Source organism: Harmonia axyridis, chromosome 4 (genome assembly GCF_914767665.1).
Source record: "Harmonia axyridis chromosome 4, icHarAxyr1.1, whole genome shotgun sequence".
Lineage (NCBI taxonomy): Eukaryota > Metazoa > Arthropoda > Insecta > Coleoptera > Coccinellidae > Harmonia > Harmonia axyridis.
In genome coordinates, this window is record NC_059504.1 from 12,297,740 (window position 1) to 12,324,339 (window position 26,600).

The 26,600-nt window shown below is 35.6% G+C and overlaps 1 protein-coding gene across 2 annotated transcripts in view; it reads right to left on the reverse strand.

Moving 5' to 3' along the window:
- Positions 1 to 26,600, reverse strand: part of LOC123678405 (putative dipeptidase CPSG_01350) — a 341,260-nt gene that overhangs the window by 147,365 nt on the left and 167,295 nt on the right. For both annotated transcript variants that reach the window (XM_045615417.1, XM_045615418.1), the window contains exon 4: positions 3,258 to 3,396. In XM_045615417.1, coding sequence (XP_045471373.1) covers positions 3,258 to 3,396 — 139 coding nt within the window. The remainder of the gene's footprint in view (positions 1 to 3,257; positions 3,397 to 26,600) is intronic.

The following is a 26,600-nucleotide window of genomic DNA, read 5'->3' on the forward strand; positions in this document are numbered from 1 at the left end:
TTTCTGCAACCATTCCGAATAAAATGAATAGAATCCTTCTTTTGAATATTCGAATGTTTCATTCGGGTTTTCAAATAAAGGAATTAAGATCTTCTGTGGTATGAAATGAAATAATAAATAAACGTAAAATTTGGAGTGTTTTCTTTATTCCATCTTAGGATTGTATATTCCAAAACGTAAAATGGGAATGTCTGGAGGGGAGTTAGCAAATTATATCCTCGAACAAGCTCTCTGAAGTTTATTATCGAAAATAACAAACCAAAGGCTGGAAAAAATATTGTTGCTCAAAAAGAACTCCAGGAATCCGGGCAGAAAGTGAAACCTGTTCACAAACGATTTCCCAAACCCAGGAAGAGAACCTTTATAATGATTTCCTCCTGCATATGACGAAAAACGTCCGTTCCATAGCCCGGAATTAATGAAACTCACCCTCCAGGGTATCCGGATCCAATTCTCGGTACGATCCCCAGTATCCGGAATCGGCGGGTCCTTCCTCTTACCCTGAAAATCTCGATTGATTTATTATTCCCAACCACCCTTATTACGCTGCCAGTTGTAGGAACAAATCAATGGATTCCTGTTTTATGGCCACGGTGATGTAGCCTCAGTAATTATTCACTTCTCGTCCATGTACCCGGATACGAATTTATGCTACTTTATTGCGATGAACGGATCGTGGAGCTGGTATCCGGCTCGTACAGATTGATGGCTATCGATTCCCAGACCTGACATCCATCACGTGACGAAGAATAAAGGGAGAATGATCTGAATTATGGGGATCTGTTGCTTCGGACAAAAGATCAGTGCTGGTGATGAAGGGTTACTTGGACGTTGATGATGTGGGAATTCGGATAAATAATCTATACGAACAAGGTTCAGGGAGTAAGGGAACTTTAGTTTTAGGTACTTAATTATTGATTCGGTGGGTCTTTCGGTCTTGTCAGGTCTATTTACCTTCGCGAAACAGATCTAGGACGTTTTAGTTGGGATGACTTCTGAAGTTTTTGTTAGGATAGCTCAGATGTAATTGAAATTATCCAAATTTTACTCGATTTTGAAGATTGAAATTAGGAGTTTCTTATTCCGTGTTTTTTTTTCAATAGATCATTAAAAAATTACGAACTAAGAATCAGGTCTCATAATGTTAACAGTATTAGACGAGTAATAAATAGAATATGTGTTTATTGAAACAAACATTAATTCAAATATCATTGATCTAATGCGTTCTTTGAAACATTGAATTTTTGAAATTGTGCAAAAGTCTGTTATTATTATAGTATAGTTTTCCAATAAGAATGATACAATTTGAAATAGTTACAGTGGTAACAAGGTGTTCTATATTTCAACCTTTATTATATCATTTGTGTTCAGTAAGTTATGCCGTTTGATAATGGAAAGATACACGTTTCAACAACCTTTAGAAATTGTTTTATTGAGACCAGTAAAAATTTGCGAATACTCAAAAAAATTGAGAATTGATGAACGGCATTTTTCAAAATACGTCAATTTGGAAATTGGAATCGTAATTTTTTTTTTTTTTTGGAGGTTTATGAACTGTCAGAAAAACCCTTCAGCTGATAATTCGTTTGGTAGATAGCGGTTGAGTAGTTGAGTAGGTTCTGGATCCGAACGCCCCACGTTGGGCGCCAAAATGCGACCTCTCTCTAATTATACCAAGGTCACAAGTTCACCTATCAAGCCAGGTGGGTAGTTGCCAGCGAAGCTAAACAGTGGAGATGGGAGTGGAACCCTATTAGCTAGAAAGAGATTTTCAATGGGCGCCAGGTAGATTTGACTTAACAACAAATACCCTAAAATATACTGAAAAAAGGCGACTGTTATTACAAAAGTTATCAAAGAGTTGTTTACAATGAAAATTTTATACAGAGTAACGGTTAGAGACACGTTGGCGTTTAGTTTTTGTAATTTTATCATTATACAAAGAGATACATTGTACAGGGTGTCCGAATTTCGATGCTTATTAAGATCATCTCAAGAACTATAATTCATTTTTCAGAAACGCCCTATCACTCTAGAACGAGCAAGATATCTTTGTTCTGTTTTCTGATATCTTTTTATTCAGGAAAAAGTTCAGCGGTCCTTGAAAATGTATTCTCTAGGTCCTATAGTTCTTGAGATACTATCAGCCAGCATTGCATTTGGAAAACTTTGTAGAATGTCAACATGCACCAAAAAGAGGTAGAAAAAAACTAGAAATATAGGATTTTGAGTTTCAGATGAAGCACCAGTGAAGAATGATTTCAACAAGAACTATTCCAATTATCATCTCAACAATTGAAATAGTACCCAAAGATCTCAGAGAAATATCAAGTAACTAGGACTTATTGAGTATATATTATGTAATATAATAGAAAAAGCTGTTTTTTCAGGTACAGCAAAATCATTGACAGAATTCATAGGAGGTGACAGACAGTCCCAAAGACTGAATGTCCAAGTAGAATCGCGAGTACGAAGACCAGGGGGACCACAAGAACCGGATACTAACAAGCTCTTATCTTCTGCTATTTCAAATACTGAGATTGAGTGATTGTTCTCAAGCAGGGATTGGGAAAAGCGGACTGCGAAGAGATTTTTTTTTCCACGCTGATCTAGGCTAATCATAGTAAGTTACAAAGGTTGCAGAGTATCACATATGTGTAACAAAATCTGTTTTTCGACTCTTATAATACTGTTGACCTTATGAGACCTGATTCTTTGTTCGTGATTTTTTATTGCAGTTAAAAAAACTTTTAACATGGATCTTAAAAATGATATTCATCAGAAAAACGACAGTTCTTGTATATTTATTGTTAGATGAATGTAAATTGGATGAATTTTCGAAAATTGCGAAATTCTGTAATATATTCAGCCAGGCATTACTGTATCTGAAACAATATGTATTAACCATCTAAGTTCATAGTGTCAGATAAATAAATTTAACTAGAGGTGAAACTACCAGATAGTGGTAAGTAAATTTCCAGAATGTTCCATGAAACGTGAGAGTAATATTCATGAAGTCATAACTGACACTATTAACGAAACCTGTCTGTCAACTAAAAACAATTCCAAACCCCCCAACTCTTTAACACCCCACGCAAATCCCCCCTGACAGATAGATGACATCGTCGATCTAATCAGTCCGGTAAAACCCCCGAATAAACAACATAGCGAACGGCCAGAACCCGATTCCGATCGAACAAACAGGTCTGCCGAACTAACAACCCCAGCACGTCGAAAACAAGTCGTCGTCTACTCACTTGCGGAATTGGAGGTCGAGCTGGTGGCGGAAGCGGCCCTGTAGTAGGGCGGCGAGGCCCCCGGTTCCAGCTTCCCGAACGATGTGGGTGTCGCCATCCGCCTCGTCACGTCCGGGGCAGGGGGAAATGCATGTTCATCCTGAAACAAACAACGATCTCAAGGTCTTGTTAACGTGGACGGACATCGGGAACTGTCCCTGTTTTATGACCGGATAATTGGGCGATCTGGCAACCGCGAACTCAACGGGGCGGCATGACTTGAAAGGGATGCCGCCGCGCTTTGAAGTTTGCCGCCGGGTTGGATTGATGTGGATTTTTATTGATGTTGCGTGTGGAGACTTGGCTTTAGGGAAATGAAGGGTGGGTATTGGTGTAGTGTGTTGGTTTTTGATAGGGTAGGGGCATTTTTTTTTAAAGATTTAGGGGGGCAGCTACTCAAATATGGGTGAAGATTCATGTTAAGATACTTAAACAGTAATAACTTATGAACTATTTGGTATTTCATGGTGTTATTTAGGTTAGTCAATTTTGTGATATACTTTGAAGACCAGCGGTTCTCACATTTTTTCTGGTAGAAATAATGTATCGTTGTCTAGTGAGGAAATCTCAGAACCCTTTCGAGCTAATCCATTCAACCAGGCATTATTAATATCTAAGAAAATGTGCTAAGCAGCTAAGTTCATGGTGTCAGATAAATAAATTCAACTAGATTATTTCATGGTGTTATTTAGGTTAGTCAACTTTGTAATAAACTTTGAAGACTAGCTGTTCTCACATTTTTACTGGTAGGAATAATGTATTGTTGTCTAGTGAGGAAATCTCAGAATCCCTTCGAGCTAGACAAAAAATGAATGGCTATATTTTTGAGAGAATCAATTTGGTTTAAAATGCAACCTCATAAATTCAACTGTTTTCAAGTTATAAGAGAAAATTGGATAATGGCGTGAAATGAAAAGTTTTCATAACGTCTTTATTATTGGTGCTATCAACATGAAACAAAGACATCCTAGAGGCAATATCCATTGGTGCTATAATGAATGTATGTTCGTCCTGAAACAAACAACGATCTCAAGATCTTGTTAACGTGGACGGACATCGGGACTGTTCCTGTATTATGACGAGATAATTGGGCGATCTGAGAACCGCGAACTCAACGGGGCGGCATGACTTGAGAGGGATGCCGCCGCGCTTTGAAGTTTGCCGCCGGGTTGGATTGATGTGGATTTTTATTGATGTTGCGTGTGGGGACTTGGCTTTAGGGAAATGAGAGGTGGGTATTGTTGTGGAGTGTGGTATTTTTGAGATTGAGGGGGAATTTTTTTTAGGGATTTACAAGGGAGTCGGCAACTAAAATATAGGTTAATATTCATGTTAATTTTCTTAAACAGTGATATTTTATAAATGATTTCGATTTTCATGGTGCTATTTATATTTATCATTTCTTTGATAAAAAAAACAATTGTTTCGTTGCTTGTGTGGCACATAGTGCCGTTTTATTGCAAAGAAATGTCGTTCACATTGACATCCTCAGTTCCGGCCATAAAAAAATCATTATTTTCCAAGAAATCGACAAACCTAGGTTTTCGTTAGTTACAAGGGGTATATCAGCAATATTTCCAGTTGTTCTTGAAACAAGTAGATGATTTCGATTTTGCATATCATTAACTTGTCTCAAGAATGCTTTAGTTTTGCGAACTGTGAATGCAAAATTTTCACCAATTAGTGGATTTTAACAATTTCAATGCGTTGTTGCATTGTGTATCATATTAGTATTGCAGCTTCGAAAGTGTTACCCGTTTATATAGCGGGCTATGCAAAATGAAATCTTTTATTGAAAAAACCTTCATTTATATCATGGATGTTGTCTCTAAACCGAACTTTTCTATACAAATATTCTCATCTTTTCGTGAAAATTATTTTATATATGAAACTTTCGCTGCCAATCTGAGTCTAATAGTCATATTCAACTAATTGAAAGAATTCAGCCTATGAGAGATAAGATCTAATTTTCTCATTTCGAAAACATATTTAGACAATAGTTCTGTTCCATTTGAAATATAGATATCGTAATATCCTGCGAGTAATAATAAAAATGAGACAAGAGCGACGTACTACAAAGGTTAACTTTCAATGGACAAGGCGAATACAATAATGTAATAAAATGTTATATATATTCTTTAATATGACAATTAAAAGTGATGAAGTTGTAAGTAATAACGATCGTTCATGAATATAGTTTTTGCATCTGCAGTCATTTAGATTAAATGCAATAAACGTGTTGTCATGGAATATGAATAGTGATAGCCTTTATTATTTCTGAATTTAATTAGAATCCAGCGAACGCATCGGGTACAGAGTACATTGATGCGCCTTCTAGCGTTCAACGACCCAAGCTTTGTTCCATGGTGTTCACTCGTACAGTGTATTTAATATTCAATATACAGGTTTGAGTAATGCGAGTTATATGAGCTTTCAAATGATAGGAAACGTTATTCACTTTCTCTCAACCTAGTTACCTTACCTGATCTAGATTATTGTCAGCCTAATTATTCTGTTGAATATGATATTTACAATGGACTAGTTTAGTGATGTTGATAATACTATTTTTGACACGATAGAATTAAAATATAGAGCTAAACTGATAAATCAGTGAAAAATTTTTGAAAATCCATCAATAAATGACTGAGAAATAGATTATTTAAATTTACGTATTTTAACGTGGAACGTCTTTGGTCTGTGACGTCACGGCACTTGCCTGTGATCGCTACACCATAAATTACGTTTAAATACTTAGCCGCGCCAAGGCTCTCGCGCCGTTTGTAGTTGTACAGTGTAGTTTTAACTCGAGTTTTGTTTTTATGTCACCATAATGGTAGAAGGCTTCGTGAAAGGACAAAGTGACAATTTGCCTAAAATAGATATATTCGCAGTGATGGAGTTTTTTTCTTCAAATCCATCTTATGTCAGTGCTGAAATAAAAGGAGTTAAACTTTTCAAGTAAGTATCTACTTTTGAGTTTGCTTCATCATGGTTCAACTTATAACGATGATTTATTTTAAAAAACGTTTCATAAACAGTTAGTAGTTGAGTACTGGTTGTTGGAGTCTATCAATGGCAAAACATATTTATGTGAGGAGTAAAAGGTAATTTATATGTATGTATATAGTAAGTTATTTCAGCCATCGTGTAACGAAGAAAACACGACACGAACGGCACAAGTGATTGTACACCAATGAATTCGTAAGCACTCTGAGAATACCAGTCGTCTAGTGTGTGACGTCACGCCACTTACACGTACTATGAAATTATTCTTCCAAGGGAAACTTCAAAGTCCCATAACTTTTTCATTTCTAGAGATATTTCAATGATTCTTTCACATTTTTGTTTCATTTTACTTAAATTTTTAGAATTAATCCTTAACAAAAAAAATGAAAACTAGTCCATTGCAAAAAAGATCTTCACGTGTACCTACCACTGAGCGTTGAGCGATTGTAGCATATTATAACAAGTGAATTGCGAATCGGTTACTTCGATCCCAATTTTCCTCTGAACAATATTCCTATTCCCGGCATACGTTACCCATTGTGTGCCACAAGAGTTTCATTCCCGGCTACAAAAGCTCGAATTGCGCCTCGAATGCTCATTCTATCAGACGCACCCCCCTCTTGTTTAGATTATTTCGGCAATGAAACTGCAAATAAACCAATCCTGGTCGTGTGTGGTGCCGCGACGTGTCAGTCGTAGCATTCCAATGGTCTATTTGAGGTTATGGCCTATGGGATGCGAATTTATATCCAGTCGTTTCGCACCCCTATATCTATATATATAGTTATGTACAGTCAAGTCGGTCCGGACCAATGATACTGTAAACGTCCGATGTAATTAACGACGTTAGGCTGGATGAAATATCTGCAGCATCCGTCGTTGTACGATCCGGAATTAGATATCGGAATTAGATTTCGGGAAAAACTCTTAATGACGAACCGATTTGGTGTCAGCTTAAGCTGCTGGGTCGTTGCGGCCGGCTCGTCAGTTTGGATGAACGTAATGGGAGGATGAACTGCGAAGGGATCGATAGCAGAGAAGAAAATGATGACTTTTTCCTTCGCAATTTCGATTATATATAATTGCAATTCCCTCAGTAATAAACATGGAAAGAGGGAGCATATTTTATGACATTTTCAGTAAGCAAATTTTGTCGCCAACATGACTATGAACGGAACTTTCGATATTAACCCACGAATTCTTGAAAATAATTTTTTTTTTCTATGAACTTTTTTTGTTTATTATCATTATTGTTATTATAATTGAGAATGTTACTCTCATTATTATATTGTTTTTGATTAATCTACTCATTCATTTTGCCAACGATCATATTATTATATAGTATTCATTCGTATGTGTGAAGTTCAAAAAGTTCATAGAAAAAAAAATTATTTTCAAGAATTCGTGGGTTAATATCGGAAGTTCCATTCATAGTTAGCTTCCAACACTTGGACTTCTATATTCTACCCGTATAGTACTATATTGCATAAAAACTGCAGACATTTTCACGGATTCGTTTGTCTGTGAGATGCTATCATCAATTTCGAGACATTCTGAGGAAAATGTCTTGGCACCCCATTGTCAGATTATCGAGATTTGTGAGAAACAAATCACATATCATATGTAAATGACATCAATAGTGATCACAATTGTTATCCCTGAGGATACATGATTATGATTTTCCCATTTTCCCCCATTGCAGCTCGCGATACCTGGTTATGAACATTTCGGCTAACATATTTGATATTATTGGACATCAGATATATGAGGATTCAGTTATTATGGTCTCTCTTAAAAAAATCTCACAATATGTCGTTTCTCAGTCATGTGAATTATTCTGGCGTCATCTTGTGGCATGAAAAGATGTATGGAAGATCTTGGATATTATATCTCATTTCATAGCCAACGTGGAGCAGTGTATAAAAAATTATCGATGGCGGTGCCTAATATAACCAAGGAAGATCATTTCTCAGTCGGGTTCTGGCCGCCGAACATCCAAATTCCATCAAAACCAGAAATGAGAGCTCCCCGATTGATGAGCAAAAACCCCGAAAATTGCAAAAAACCCATTTTCAAAGTTCCATATCTCGAAAACTGTCCATTTTTGAGCTTTGTGGCTAAGGACTTTTCTGATCAGTTCCTCAAGAACTGCAATATATCAAAAATACAGCCAAATTCACGGAAAGCCATTTCCCATAATAAACGTGCGGGGTCCTTTGACATGAAACGCGCAGAAATGCAAACATATCAGTGATACGATATTTCACTCAATTCGCGAGTTTCTCCACAAAGGACGCACTTCTTATGTTCCATAGTGATTCAATGTTTCATATCAACTCAAAATATATTGAAATAAATACCTTAATATATAAGAAGTTCAGAAAACGAACTTCAAGCGCGCCAAACGATGTGAAAAACCGACGACACTAGGAGAGCAAAACTTGCCAAACATTGGATTTCAGCAGGTAGATACAGAAAATAATAAATATTCTGCATACTATAAATTCGACAAATAGGAAAAATATCAGATTCCAAATATTCAAATTATCGTATTCAATCGGGAATCACTCAAATAAATATATTTCATTCAATATTAATATACATTCATTATGATATGGTAAAATTGTGGATTTGGAAATATATCACAATCCGACATCGTAATCTGATCATGTTGGAGGACATGTACAAATTGCGTGTATTTCCTCTATATATGTTTATAACTCTATGGCAATTCCAAATTTTACCTGGATAATTGTACTCCTTCCTGAAAAATAGACGGCTTCGTGAAATATTTATTTGAGTGACTATTTTCAACGATTATCTTCTTTAAATCTAAGAAACAGACTTCAGAAATCCTTTGGAAGAAAACGATATCCAACACCACATTATAAATAAGGAATTGCTCATCAGAATTGTAAAATTTCGGGCTTTGTAGCGGAAGTCGAGTCGGTTTTCACCTAACGTTTCTCTTACTACTGCAGTAAGCATCTTCAGATGTTTCAGATCGTAGATAGTAATTCGAAGTGGGATTTCTCCGATCTGAATATAGAATATGTCTGGATACACTGGATACGGTCTTTCTCCACTGGAGTTGGTCAAGGCTTAGTGATTCATCCCCTCTTTCCACTTCTGACAAGTTTGATATTTGAACTATCTATTACTGATGACCCTGAGCCATGAACTAATGGTGTTTTCTCCTTTCTATAGAATTCTATAGAATTTTTTTTATATTTGAATTGTTTCCAAATTCATTCGTGGGTTATAGTTATTTACATTTTCCTCACATTCAGCTATTTTCAATGGAAGGGTGATTTTTACCACTAACTAGATAGAATATTTAAAAGTAATCTCTTAGGTATGGACATCGCTAATTTCTTCATGGAAAAACTCGAAACAGATACCAAACACACTGCTCAAAACAAGCCTTCAACTTGGCTGCGATATGTGTATGTGGGTACCAATTTTGTCATCTGGTCTCACGGTGAAGAATATTGTGATGCCTTTTCGAACCATTTGAATATAAGACACTGAATGGAGTATTCAAGTGTAATCTCTTAGGTGAAGACATCGCAAAATTTTTCGTAGAAAAATTCGAAACAGATACTATACAAACTGGTCAAAACAAGCCTTTAAATTGGCTGCGATATGTTAATAATATCTTTGTGATCTGGTATCACGGTGAAGAATATTGTGATGCTTTTTTGAACCATTTGAATAAAAAACACATCCAATTCAATTCCTAGACGTCTTAATAACAAGAAACTGAGAAGGCAAACCCAGACACAAGGTCTACAGAAAATGAGCTCTTACAGATATATATCTGCTCAAGATTTTTAGCAACATTCACAACAAAAACGACGAGAGATTAAGAAAATTGTAGAGAGATCCCAACGTATACGTGAGTCAAAATACTTGCAGAAGGAATTGCTTCAATTGAGACAAGCCTCGTTATCGAATGGTTTTATACCTCGAAACAAAATTGATCCAGCATTGAGGTAACGACAGGAGAACAGGACTCCAAAAATAATTTCCAACAAGACAGCAAGCATACTTGTCTTTAAGAACATCAGTGACAGTATATCAGTATACAAAAATTGAAAAATATCTCAAAAGACATAACAAAAAATTTGAAAAACCTAAATACGTAGGTGAAGAAAATTATTAACAGCTATCAACAATATTGCAATAGCTTACTTCACTCAGCAACATGAATGAACGCAAAGAAGAAGGAAGATTTTAATTAGGGATTATATTTCCATACCTCAACTTCACGATGAGCTATACATAAGTCATAAACACGACAGTATATTTGACGATCCTTTGTATAATTTTTCAGTGCATATCAAAAGCCTACATTTCCTGCTTAACATTCGCTTGCTAGATAGACATATGTGGTCATTAAACAAAACTCTGAAAGAGCCATTGGGATGGTTTATGCTTGCATATATATTGAAATTTGAATACAGCTTCTTTGTGAACACTTGGAAAGCTCATACTCATTGGGATTTGGCTATTCTGTTCTTTTATGGGTAGTAATAAAAGGGACAATTTTCAGCCATTCCTCATTTTATTGCTGCGATATGGTAAAGTGCACATTGAGATTAGGTAAAATAACAATGTGATAGTGATTTGCAGCGAGGAACGTTTTCATTTATGAGGTTATCACGCTGGGAAACCTATGAAATTAGGTGAAAAATGCAGAAATATGCCATCAGATGATAATGCAGCTGTTCATAAAAGAGAAATATTCACAAAAATGCAATAATAATTGGAATGAAATAATTTACTGGACATAATATAGAAAACATCTTTTTCGTGTTAATGATCAAAAGTAAATTTATGAACTCTTATTGAATTTGAATAATTTGCATGATAAAATATCATTTATAACTCATCGCCTTCTATTAATTATTCAGTTATTATTTTTATAGTTCTTCCTTAGTTATTATTCCCATACATTTCTATATCAGTCTGAATGTAACATGGAGAAGCCACAGATCACGAAATAATTTTTGTTAATATTGCAATATTTGTGGAAATCAATTTCAATTTAATTGATTGATTTTTTTCAATGACAATTCATCTATTTTATTCATAATATTTGATATAACTCCACCATTATCTGACGAATCATAGGATTTGCTTAGAGAAATTTTGAGGATATTCTGTATATCATGGAACCTAAAGTTAGTAGGTACATTGAATATACAATAAAGTTGTGGAAACCTATTCTACATTGAAACAGAAAACTGAAAGTGTGTTTGTAACACATATGCTGGCACTAAGGTATAGTTTACATAAGAACCGGCTTCTCGTGCAGAATAACCCTCTAGACACTCTAGTATGTATATATGTTTCCATGAGAACGTGTTTAATGTCTGTAGAGTACAAGTGGCCTTTTATACCGAATGCGTTTCAACAGTTCAGAGTAGATCTCCATTTGATATTTCAAAGTGAGGGATGAGTTCTCTATTTTTCTAGAGGATGTATACATACCTAATATAATTCCCTTTGGGAACATACTTCATGATAGCTCTTCATCTTGTTGGGTTTGATGAAAATATTCCACTTTCACAGCATGAATGAATGACAAATATTATATTTCTGAAAATCGTTCAAAAATGCTTTCTTTCTCAGAGTACATTCTCATTCAAAAATCCAGTATTCTTTCGAGTCGCTACACAACAAACTTTCCAAAACTTTCAAGGAATTAAAAAGGTCGTTTTAATTAATTTAACTGAAGTCTTTCTTAAGGCTTAGACCGTCAAAATAAGTACCTTCTATTTCTTGATATAGGTACACTTTGGATAGTAGATTTATTCAAGGTTAAAAAAGCTTCCACTAGAAGATACATAATGTACTATTTCTTTTAAACACTTTTCTTAATCTTGATAAGGAATCATGTAAAAAATAGCAGAAGCGTTGAATACTAGTATTGTATGATATTTTGGGGGCACATCCTTATTTCAATCATAATATACGCGTATTCTTTGATTCAATTGCAAAATATTGACAAGAAAATGAAGTTCTTTTTGCACATTCTATTAATTGATTCGTGCCACTCTATTGATGGTGATTTTTCCTCAACTTCAATTAAGTATTTATCATGGAAAATCGTGATATTAGGAAAATTGAAAAGTCCCCGGTCTGATGCACAGATGGCAGTGCTAGTAATAAATATATGATTTTCAGTTAGTACAAACCTTCAAACGATAAGTGTAAAAATTTGACGGCAGTCCGACCATTAGTTCATGAGATATTGCGTTGTGAGTAAAGCTACTTTTGTTATATGAAAAAAAGTGGAAAAAAATGTGCTGATAAAATATTGGTTTTTGAAGGAAAAAAATCCTGGCTTGATGAAGAGTTTTCGGGGTCTGCACCAGAAAAATCAATCATCATTGATTGGTATGCTAAGTTTAAACGTGGTGAAATGAGCACCGAAAACGGCAGACGCATTGGACGCCCAAAAGAGGCTGTCAACGATGTCAAAATTAAAAAAAACACAAAATGGTTTTGAATGACCGTAAAGTGAAGTTGATTGGGATAGCAGATATTGTGAAGATACCATCTGAAGGTGTACATCATATCATTTACGAATATGTGTACACGAGAAAGCTGTGTGTGAAATGGGTGCTGCGCGAGCTCACAATCAATCAAAAGCAACAACGTGTTTATGATTCTGATCAGTGTTTGAAGCTGTTTGAGTGCAATAAACTTGAATTTTTGCTTTGATATGTGACAATGGATGAAACGTGGCTTCATCATTTCCCTCCGGAGTCCAATCGACAGTCAGCTGAGTCAGCTGCAATCGATGAACCGAATCCAAAGCTAGGAAAAACACAACAATAAGCTGGCAAGGTTATGGCATCAGTATTATGGAATGCGCAAGGTATAATATTCATTGATCTGCTCCAAAAGGGTCAGACCATAAATAACGATTATTGTATAGCGTTATTGGATCGTTCAAAAGATGAAATCGTTGAAAAACAGCCCCATTTGAAGAAAAAAAAGGTGCTGCTTCATCAAGACAATGCGCCGTGTAAGATATCAATGAACACAATGGCAAAATTGCATGAATTGGGCTTCAAATTGCTTCTGCATCCACCGTATTCATCAGATCTGGCACCCCGCGACTTTTTCCTGTTCTCAGACCTCAAAAGAATGATCGCTGGAAAGAAATTGAGCGCCAATGAAGAAGTAATCGCCGAAACTGAGGCCTATTTTGAAGCAAGAGACAAATCGTACTACAAAAATGGTATCAAAAAATGGAAGATCGCTTCAATCGCTGTATCGCCCTCGAAGGCAACTATGTTGAATAATCGAATTTTGCCAAAAAAACAGGGTACAATTGGCTGGCCTGTTAGAAATGCTACGATGCTTCGAAATGGCGTAGACAATGGTTCACAATATCCAGATCACAATGTTATTCACAAATGGAATTAAGAATATAAACAGATGTAACAATCTGAAATAAATGAATTAGTTGAACATAAAGTGAAGTAATCAAATAGATAAATAATATCTAATATTATTATGAAATCTAATGGAATGTATTGTTAGATGGACAACATTCGAATTTAATGCTATCTTGGCTGAATTAATATAACTTTGGGGCTATCATGATAGATGATTGTGGTCAAAGACGTTAAAAATTGAGGATTCCGATATTTCAGCGTCCGTATACATTGATGCTATTCTATACGCGGAATGTATCGTTGAAAAGACAGAAATTGAATTGAATGCTGTTTTGGCTGAAATCATTTATTTTTGAGGATATCATGATAGATTATTGCAGTCAAAGACGTAAAAAATATTTCAGCGCCCGTATACAAAGGTTGATGATATTCTGTACGCGGAATATGTCAATGGAAGTACAGGATTTGAATTGAACGCTATTTTGGTCGCTATTTGGTTCAAAACAATTCGAAAGAATGTTTGCGTTCAATGGAATAATGGTCCTTTTTCTCCCCCATTTTTTACGCAACTGGTAAAATTAGAAGAATTATTTCTATATCACATTGCCCATTCAAGTTTTTGTAAAAAATGTATACTTGTTTGAATCCGGAAAAATTAACCGTTTCAAGATTATTGTTACCAAATAAAAGGAATCATCAAAATATTTGGAAACATACAGAATGAAATGGAGACCACTTGAAAAAACATACACTTTTCTGACTTATCTCAAAGAGTTTGAAATGACTTCATATTTTCAGCTGAATAAGTTTCATCAATATTTATCGGTCATATGATCTACTCAGCTATCTGCAAACATATCATTCAAAATCACTTCATATAAATCATCATTGCAGCATAATCCATTAAGCCCACTCCAATAGTAAACCCTACACAAATATCTAGGTAACTTTAAAATTGGATAACAGTTATTATCTAATAATAGTTATTGAAAATATAAGGAACCTGAAGAAGTTACTATATAGCGAAACAATTGTTATTCACGTAATAAACTAGTGGTTATAAGAATAACTTTCATTCAAAATGAATTGAATAGAATTCCAACAAGTCATCAATCGAAAGATTATCGTTAAAAACCATATCTGGACCAAAATTCGAAAAACCTCAGACATTGTGATAAAACACAAACTTTCATCGCATTAACTTCCTCCAATCCCAACCAACCAAAGCAAAATCCTTCACATTCACAAACGAGAACCGCCGACATAAAGCCATATATATATACCCCAGAAGTTTCGCGGACATTCCCTCTCTCCTAATGAGGCCCTCGAAAATTCCCATCTAGAATATATTCCCTATCGAAACTCAAGGCTGCCTTTGATACACGCAAGCTCTGATTGCACCTCAAAGCCTACGCGAACTTTCGAGCGGAAAAGGCAATATTTATCGTCGGCCAAGTATCAAGTACGTCCCCCGAAAAGAAATATATCGGCGAGCGGCAAATGTGTGCGCAACATATCGCAGAACCTGATGGTTTTATTTCCTGCGCGGATTGCCTCGTGAATTGCTCACCGGGAAATGTCTCGAAGAAGGAATCCAATTTCGGTTTCTTTGTCGTTTCTGGATCTGCGGATAGCAGCCTCCCACGATCGACGTGATGAAAATAATGCACAAGACCTTGGGGATTTACGGTGTTGGGGCGAAGACGAGTTTTTTGGGAGAGGATGGTTGGATGGAGGTGTAAATGTAGATGGAAGGATGACGTGTGGTGGGAAACTTGTGGGAGATGCAAGGCGTCATTTGATTTTGGTGTTTTTATCTGAATGGTGCTCAGGTAGATGAATGGAAAGTTTTTAGCTTATATTTTTCGTGAATAACCCCTCATGACAATCATAGTTCTCCATTGGATATTTTTTGGCGATGCGAAATGGCGAAGGCGCTGGGTTGTGAATTCTTGGGCATTCGCCATTTAGTATCTTCTTCGAACTTATGAGTACGGAATTTTGAAAGTGTATTTTATATTCTGAATCAATAGCTTTGATTTGCCAGCGATAGTGAGATTTCATAATAATATTAGATATTATTTATCTAATTGATTACTTCACTTTATGTTCAACTAGTTCATTTATTTTAGATAGTTACATTTATTTTTATTTTTGATTCCATTTGTTAATAAAATTGTAATCTGGGTATTCTGAACCATAGTATACGCCATTTCAGAGCATCTCAGCATTTATTACTAAAGTTATGAAACAAACAATGATCCTACCACAAGTCATGTACGTATTCCAATTTCGGTTTCTATGTCGTTTCTGGGTCTACGGATAGCAGGCTCCCACGATCGACGTGATGAAAATAATGCACAAGACCTTGGGGATTTACGGTGTTCAGGCGAAGACGAGTTTAGGGAGAGGATGGTTGGATGAAGGTGTATACGTAGATGGAGTGATGACGTGTGGTGGAAAACTTGTGGGAGATGCAAGGCGTCATTTGATTTTTGTGTTTTTATCAGAATGCTGCTCAGGTACATGGCTGGATAGTTTTAAGCTTATATTTTTCGTGAATGACCCTTCATGACAATCATCGTTCTTCATTGGATATTTTTTGGCGATACGAAATGGAGAATGCCCAAGAATTTACAACACAGCGCCTTCGTCATTTCGTATCGCCAAAAAATATCCAATGGATCAATATCAATCAATAATATATTACGCATACAGATTAGCATCAGAGTCATTATACGGACTCTGAAATACTGAAATCTTCAATTTTTAACGTCTCTGACCGCTTTCCTCTATCATGATAGCGTCGAAGTTATATAATTCCAGTCAAAATAGAGTTAATTTTGAATGCTGTCCTTCCCATAATACATTCCGCATACAGATCAGCATCAAAATTAGTAAACGGACGCTGAAATATCGGAATCCTCAATTCTTAACGTCTTTGATCGCAATCATCTATCATGATAGCATCAAAGTTATATTTTTTCAGCCAAAATAGCGTTCAAATTGAATCCTGTCCTTCTATCGATACATTCCGCATACAGATCAGCATCAATATTAGTATACGGACGCAGAAATATCGGAATCCTCAATTTTTAACGTCTTTGACCGCAATCTTCTATCATGATAGCATCAAAGTTATATTTTTTCAGCCAAAATAGCGTTCAAATTGAATCCTGTCCTTCTATCGATACATTCCGCATACAGATCAGCATCAATATTAGTATACGGACGCAGAAATATCGGAATCCTCAATTTTTAACGTCTTTGACCGCAATCTTCTATCATGATAGCATCAAAGTTATATTTTTTCAGCCAAAATAGCGTTCAAATTGAATCCTGTCCTTCTATCGATACATTCCGCATACAGATCAGCATCAATATTAGTATACGGACGCAGAAATATCGGAATCCTCAATTTTTAACGTCTTTGACCGCAAGTGCAGCATGCCGCTGCCATAGTCGGTTTTGCGAGAGAGCAGATCGTGCAGGAAATTCGCCAGAGACCGAGTAGAATTAAATGCAAAGTAGATAATCACCTCATTTGTTCACATGTTGGAACGGACAGAGTTCTGCTTCAATTGCTCGCAATTAAACGGCACCCCTAATTTTCAGGGAATCGTTGGAGCGGTTACGTAGTTAGCAGCTTTTCTGCAGTATTAACAATCGACTCGACGAGTATTCGACTAATTTTCGCAGAAAGTTTCCATCCGGTCCGGGAATACGGATTGCTGCAGCCGTGGATGATTGTCTGGATGGCTTGTAGTTGTATATATATGTGTGTATATTATGCAGGATGAGCCAACTTGAACTTCTGTATGTCAGAAACGGAGGTCTGATCTAATATTTTCCTGGAGGATTAAAATGATGTAAAATTTACACCCAAAACTTTTGTGACCAGCAGCTACACTTTCAATGGCATGGAGGGTACTTTAAGAGGTGATTTTCCTTCAGATACTTCTGTTTCTTTTTTCGAAAATTTCCAATCGTCTTCGAGAAATTCGCTGTCGGTGTTTTATAAAGAAATTCAACAAAAACATATCAATTGGAACAAATTTCGACAACATCTTAAATTTTTTTGAATAAAATATTCAACATCGAATTTCTGGATAACGAATGAACCATTTTAATAAAAAATGACAGAAAATATGAAGAGAGGGACAAGAGGCCTCTCAAATGGTGTCAATGGATTCTCCATACCATTGAGAAATCTTGAAGAGGTAGCCTTTGACCACAAAGGGTTGAAGATTCAGGTGCACAAATTGATCTATTGTTTGGCATTTTCTATCGTAAGTTCGTCACAAATTGGCGTTTGAATGAATGCCGCTCAAAAACTCGTCAACATAGTCAGATTCAAAAGTAATAAAGTGCTCCACCTTTTTTGTAGAAAGATTCATCTTTGCTTCCGAAATTACTTAGAGACACTTTTTTCCTGTACCATTCTTTTGAGGTCTGTGAAAAACCACTGATCACTGAGGGACTCATCTGAAAAATAAGCTTTATAATCTCGGAGTTGAAAAAGAAATCAATTCAATTTAATCAGTTCAATTTAACCGGTTTACGACGAGGAGCGTTGTCTTGGTGCAAAATAATTTTTTCTTTTGAATTTGAGGACCTGTTTTCTCAATTTCTGCACACAATAGATTCAATAATATTTTAGTAATATTCATTGTTGATGGTTCTAGCTTCGTCAAGATGAGTCGATGAGCACTTTACAAAATACAGATCTTCATAACCTTGTCAGATGACTCATGAGATTTTGATGGCTTTGATTTCCTGATGCTCCCTTTGACTCAGGAGTATAGTGATGAATTAATGTTTTATACTCGCAAACAATCCTGTATATTCCGCAATCAGCAAATAGTGAATACACTGCGTTCTGATTTCTTCAACTCGACCTCTATCTCACACAACTTCAGTTTATTATCGCTCGTAAACATTTCGTGACTTTTTTGATGTTTTCTGAAATATCTTTCAAATTCGGCTCAAGCTCAAGCAGCTTGAGCTTGACTTGAAATCAACCCAAGTTCAAGTCAAGTAGTAGTTTTTCGAAGTTAAATCCAGTACCTAATGAATAAATACTTGACTTAACATTGAAAGACCACTACTTGACTTGAACTAGAGTTGATTTCAAGTCAAGCTCAAGTTATTTGAGCTTGAGCCAAGTAGCTCGAGCTTAAGCCAAGTTGTGAATCCCTACTATCAACACAAAATTATAATTTTATGTATACAGTCAGAATTTACACTCCATCGGATTTGAATACACGGAAAAATTCAGCATTAATTATTCAGTATTTTTTCATAATATTCCTCTTGAATTTATTAAGATTCTGATGATGTTATCAGCCTGAAAATGTTCACCATCATGGACATTGTGATGAAATAATCAGTTGGGAGAACGACAGCTCGAAATTGAATGAAGTATTATCTTGACATACTATTTGAATGTCCTAGAATATCTTGAGAACTAAAAATTATCAGATCGTTTCCCCAACCAGTACAAAATGCTGAAAAACTCTGGAGGGAATAAAAACCCTTCAGCCTTCCCATGTTTGGTATTGTAGATACAGGAAAGATTGATCGTTTTAAAAGCTTTTTTCTGTAGGGAACTGGTAATTAACTTGTCACAGCTTTAATTCATCAATCTGAGTAGCGGCTGATAATATTCTTGTCCAGAAGAGAAAGAAGGGGAATTCCAGTTCTTCAGAGCTTCACTGCAGTACGTGGGTTTGGATGATGCGATTCCTGATAACAGTTTTTTGATAAACTTTCATTATGAGCAATTGAGATAGGTAGTCAATTGATTATATATTAATTAAAACGTCTTTTGTAGATCTGGAGGTTATCACATCATAACAATTCTATTAATTTTAGCAGTGCGAGAGCTAAATAGAAAAATTCAATAAGTTCCAGACCTGGCGCACGAATAGCACCAAAAGTGCCATACATAACACTTTTTTAATCATATACCTACTCAAGCATAGACAATATATCTCAATTATACGAACCTCTTCACTCGACGTAGTTCGCGAAACACCACTCGAGCTGTGATCTCCTGATATTTAGCGAACTACGTCTCGTGAATCTGTGTATAATCGAATATTGTCTATGCTCTTGTGAAGTTATAACTGAAAATCTTTCTTCATTTCTAAAATCTTTTAATCTATGATAATGTTGATTGATATTTCGGAAAATAAAATAATATGTGCACCTCCTGGTTAGTTAAAGCACATTTCAGAATTCCAAAAACTTACTATTTTAGGACATGTAGGAATGAGAAGACATAGACATAGTTGTCACTATGAAGGTATTTGGAAGCTAGGTGTCTTATCAATGCTGGCTTCTGCGATACAGATGAGCTCCAAAAAAATCACGATTTTCCTAAGTTTAACTTACATCCTGAATTCTGCTATTTCATCTAAGAGAGGGAAAATCATAGAAGAAAATTATATCACTGAACATATCTAAGAATTCAGGTGATTCTTCCAAGCCCATATTCCGGAAGCTGCAACCCTCACGGTTCATTACAGTCAACAGACAGACAACCGTCTTCAATTCCAAATCCCGCATACATAACCTTAATGTCATGCAGGAACGCCATCTCCAGATTCGAAATTTGAATAATATAATTGTGTTTCGTATTTGAATGTGCTAAACCGCGAGAAGACGTCATCTATCGAAAACTGAGCATCTGGAACGGAGGTTTGGAGCTTGCTGGTTTTGGTTCTTGTAGATAACGGAGGGCTGTTTGAGATGTTGCGTGACCACTCAACTCTGTCTCGTTTTTGGACGTGCGCTTTATACGTAATTCGGAACTGGAAATTTTTCCGTTTGTAACGGATCTCTGGGGTATGTTGAAGAAATACTGTTTGAGGAGTTTGTATTTTTCTTCGGATTTTTGCTTTTATTAGGTTTAGTTGATTTGAGTTGAAATGATTTGATTCACATAATGAGTATTTGGGGATGTTCAGTTTTATCTTGATTTCCTTATTGTTTCTTTGGTTGTTTTAATTTACCGAATGTTCTACTCTTTTATTAACAATTTTACAGATTCGGGTCAGTTGAAAAGACGCAGTTTGTTGAAATTTCAAGAATGAAATGGTTTTTCTACTGTAGCTTTCACACGTTCACTCAGAATGTGATGAATTCTAGGTGTACAACTTTGCTTCCGCAGTTTTGCAATAGATGGCTGTGGCGGTGAGTGGGAGTCGAAATAAATAGATCGTATATGCCATACAATAAGCTTAGGTATTAGTCAACATAACATATTCTCGATTAAACATGTCAGCTTACGAGCCAAATTCTCGTCATTTGCGGGAGGTTTTAATTTTCTGCTTTTTTATGAATAAATCTTCGGTTTATGCTCATCGAATGCTCTCAAACACCAATGTTGAGGCCGCTATAAGTGGAAGAACGTGCCGAGAGTGGTTTCAACGCTTCAAGAACGGTGATTTTGACGTCGAAGACCAGCATGACGGTGAAAGAAAGAAGGTTTTTGAAGATGCAGAATTAGAGGCGTTATTTGATCAAGACTCGTGTCAAATGCAATAAGAATTGGCAGGATCATTGGAAGTGACGCAACAAGCCATTTCAAAACGCCTGAAAGTCATGGGAATGATTCAGAAACAAGAAAATTGGGTGCCGTACGAGTTGAAGCCGAGAGATGTTGAACGGCGTTTGTCTGATTGTGAAAAGCTGCTTGCAAGACAAAGACGGAAGTGATTTCTGCATCGCATTATGATGAAGATGAAAAAGGGTTGATTACGATAATCCAGAGCGCAGAAAATAATGGGGATTCCTGCCCATGCTTCCACGCCGATGGCCAAACCGAATATTCACGGCTCCAAAGTCATACTCTGTATTTGGTGGGACCACCTCAGAGTTGTGTATCATGAGTTGTTAAAACCGACTGAAACAAACATAGGCAATCATAATCGAATGCAATTAATGCGTTCAAGCCGAGCATTAAGAAACAATCGACCAAAATACGACGAGAGATGATAATGTGATTTCACAATCTGATAATGCTTGACCCTATGTTGCGAAAGTGGTCAAGAGATACTTGGAAAAGTTGAAATGGGAAGTCCTATCCCACCCGCCGTATTTTACAGCCGTTACTTCCTCAGACTAACACTTGTTTCGATCAATGGCATACGGCCTGGCTGACCATCACTCCCGGTCTTATGAAGAAATGAAAAATTGGATCGATTCGTGGATCTCTTCAAAAGATGACCAGTTTTGTAACGCGGGATTCGTACGCAGCCTGAAAGATGGAAGAAAGTAGTGGCCAGCGATGGACAATAATTTGAACCTTAAACATATAACCAGCTTTTTACAATAAAGCTTCGAATTTCGGAAAAAACGGCGGAAGCAAAGTTATACGCCTATGTATTACCCAGCGTATCTCAAAAACTGTTCATAGCAAAGCCAAAACTGTTTTATATTATAATAGTGTACTCAAACTATGAGTATTGACGTAAAATTGTAAAACTCCATTGAGGACTTCTTGAATTACAGGGTGACTTAGGTACTAAACGAATTTCATTTTCAATAATGTTTGACTCACTCCGTATCTAGAAATTATTTCATTTAAAAACCAGTCTAAAATTATTACCTTTTTTATTATGACAAATCACTCTGTTTATTAATTCAGTTATTTCATTCTAGTGCACCTTCTTCGCAATATCTTGGAAAATATCGTTTGTAAAGTAACGCTTTGTAAAAATCACATGAATTCGAATCTGACCAAACGCGCATAATCTCCTCACTCCTGCACCAAAGTGCTTTTCCTAATTTTGATTAACTAAGTTTCAAAAGGTGAAACGAGAAATGTAATATTCACTTCCCTCAGCATTTAAACGTCACCATCCAATAGCAATGCGCAAATATAATCAGCTCCGGGATTTTCGTTCCTTCAATTACACATGACAGCATTTGTCTAAATTGACATGAAATAACATTGACTAATAATGCACACCAAGAGAGCCATGTACGTGAATAGAACTAATAAGGCTCAAATAATGTCGGTGAGCTAATCAGACCCCAGATATTCTGACATTTACAAGCGGAATATAATATTGTAACGTGTACGTTATATCGCTGTAACATGTTTCTACATGCTACTGGGACAGGTTGAATTCATGTAATAATTCTGACTTTACATTCGTTGTCATGTGTTGGGATGGATTCGATCATACATTGGATTTACTGTGGAAACTATCATTTATAGTGTGATCATCGTTTAATACTTCCTGAAATCTTTTTGAATATAATTCCAAATTTATTTCGCTATGAAAACAAATGTTTTTCTCTGAATAACTCGAAAAATCGAAGTCGACTATTTCAATGTTTAAAAATTCAAAAAAGAATGGAATCTTGATAAAATGTCTCTTTTCCATGAGGGATAGATAGATAGATAGATAGTTTATTTCCAGATTATATACAAAAAACTTATACATAAAAAGAAATAGTGTCAAAAAAAACATACAAAGAAAATTAAACTAAATTCTCAGAATTGCAGTAATCGTTCATATTATATGGTTCAAGATTAATTAACAAATTTTTAACATCTTTCTCGAATTTATTAAAACTATTACAACATTTTATATTGTTAGGCAACTTGTTAAAAATTTTTATGCACATATAAAAAGGACCTTTTTCTAATAAGGTCAACCTGTGCTGTGGATAAATTAAATCATGTGTTCTGGTAGCATAATCATGACTGTGACCTGTATCATATTGATTTTTATAGTCAACATGGGCGACGAAAGTGACGACGTATCTGAGACGAGCTCTCAAAAACAAAGTTATATCGATGTTAATATCGCGAATAAAACTGAAAAAGGCTTTTCATGCTGCTCAAGAAAGTGCGGTATAGTCATTTGTGCATTCTGTGAAAAAATTATGCATAAATCTTGTGCTAAAAAGATGGAACACATAAAATTTATTGATGGGTTTCATATGAACTGTTGTAACTCCGAAGAAACTATCGAGATATCGCTTCGAAAATCAGAGGAAGAGACAGTGAGTAGTTTGGGTTTCCTCGAAAGAAAATTACTAGAGACTAAAAATCAATTTCTCGTTCAACTATTAGAATCAGCGAATGAAAAAAATGAAATTCTTAAATTGAATAACGCCTTACTCCTTCAAAGAATACAGGATATCGAACTGAAAACAAATGTACCGCAGAAAAACGCGAATAATTATCATGAACCTGTTGATAACAATTTCCATCATAAGGTTGCTATACCAGTTATCAAAATCGACAATTTGACAGATTGTTCACCGGCAGCTGTAACTAATGATCCCAGAAATATGATGCTGACGGAGAATATTCCTTCAGCCAGTTCCGCAACAGGAAATCCTCCAAGCAAAAGTAGTAAAAGGAAAATATCCAATTTATCAAACCAAGCATTATCATATAAAAATGATCATGGTATGCAATTGGATCAGACTGTGAATTCTCATATTGAAAAACCAATTGAACAAATTAAAGAACCAGAAAAATTATCATGGACTCAGGTAGTAAAGAAAAAACCTGTAAAACAAAAACCAAAATCCAGCCTGTTATGTACTGGATCGAGACAGGTAAATCCTGAATCCAAAATCAAAGGTGCACAAAGAAGAAAATGGTTATACGTTGGGAAAATATATGGACCCCATGTGACAGAGGATGACGTGAAAGACTTTCTGAGGGATTCTACAAATCAAAATAATTTTGAAGTAAGGAAACTTCCCACAAGAGGCAATAATTCTGCCTTTAGTGTAGGCGTACCCTCGGACGCCCTATATTTGGAATTGTCAAAGCCGGCATTATGGCCGAGTGGAGTAGTTTTGAGAGAATTCAACTTCAGGAATTTTTTTCGGAAGGATCCGATCTCAGATGCCATCGTGAAGTAACGGACAATACAAATATCATAGATATATTAGTTCATTGATTTATTTTTTTGTAAAGAATTTGTGACTTGTTTTCATTTTGTAATGTATACATACAATTCTGGAAATAAATACCTATTATTATTATTATTATTATTATTATTATTATTATTATTATTTTTGAAAGTGAACAACAAACATTCATAAATATAGAGACCATATACAGTCATGATAGACAAAGTCTTAAATTTGCCTCTGCATGATTCTTTAAATTTCATTTCACATATTGTTCTAAGAGTTCTTTTCTGCACAATGAAAACTGATTGAACTCAAAAAGAAAGCTGTAAAAGAGTGGCAAAAAAATTCTGAAATGATGTCTCTTATTCATGGGGGATCAAAAAGAAAACTGTGAAAGAGAGGAAAAAAAATTCTAAAATGATTTGAATGAACTCAAGCAGACGGAGCAACTCTAATTCAAATAAACGAAAACCAACTTGTGTGAATAAATTTATGTAAAGCTAATATTGACATATGACAGTATCCGTACTGCAAACAAACACATTTTTCCCCTAGGAATACCGACCTGTGTAAGTCCACTAGGTCAGGATCCAAACCCACAGAGGAATGAATGCCTCCCAAATACAAAGCAGGTCAAAGTTTGAAAGGATCCTACGTCCCCTCAAGATATTGACTCCTACCCTGCTTCCTTCTTTCACGAATTCCGAACCCGCATAGATGCTCTTGAAATCAAAGTTCAATATTATGAATGAAATATATGAAGTTGACATTGAAGATTGTGGTAGAATGTTGTGTCTTTTATTCAATTTTATCATTTCTTAACTTCTTGTCGAAAGATATAATAGTTATTCATCTACGACTGTTACGTTTTGAAGCTATTTGACTACTGAATCAGGTCCATTTGCGTTTCGTTATAAAACTCATTGAACAACTCAATTTTCTTTGCATTTATTCGTTAACAATGCAGACACTAAAAGAACTTATACTTTACCAATAACCAGCACTACTTCTATATAAAATGAGAGCCTTTTTGAATCACACACATAGACCAAACACATCAAACACCACCAGAAAATTTTCCTTAAAAGACTTTTTTCACAAACCAACTTTATAGACGTCAAGTATATCTAATATGAGTTCGACTTTATACAAGGCGACCACGAGAAACATTTACATTTTGGATGATACTTAGAATAGGCGAGTGAGGGGGGTGTTCATTCCCATAAAACGGCCATTTTGGTTTTCAGTCACAATGGAGCAGTGGTCGGTAGATCAACGCATGTTTTCATAAGATATTTATGTTAGAAACGGTGACTTAGTGATAGCAGCTCAACAAGCGTTTTAATTTAGGCCAGCATGGAGCAGTCTGTTATCGACCTTTCATTATGAATCTAATTTTCGGGCAACATACGAAGCAACATACGTACAGAGGTTACGATGGTCACTAAGAAGACACTAAAACGAATATTGAGGAGTTTCTTGAACAGAATAGAAAATTGCCTGAAGGTAGAACGACGTCACCCTTCTGACATCATTTTTTTTTCATGAAGTAAATGGCATATACCCAAAACTATATGACGTTAGTTGAATAAATATTAACTTGAAAAGTTAATATTGTTTTATTTTTTGTTAATTTTGAATTTCGTGTTCACCCTGTAGCCGCATTAGTGTCAATCGAAAAAAGCACTAGGGTACTAATGAAGGTTATTATGACATTAAGATTATTGTCAAATCATAATCATTATGTGAAAGTTATAGATAAATCAACTGGAGATTCACGGCTTGACTTGATATTCAAGCTACTTGATCTGGCCTGACTTAAAATCAAGTCAAGTAGTAGTTTTTCAATATCAAGTTAAGTCGAGTACATATTTATTTATCAAGTACTTGATAATAAAGTACATTCTATCGATTTACTTGATTATTAGTAGTTTTATTGTGTAGTGTCAACATCAATAAAAAAATGATGAAATGAGGAGGAACCTTGCCA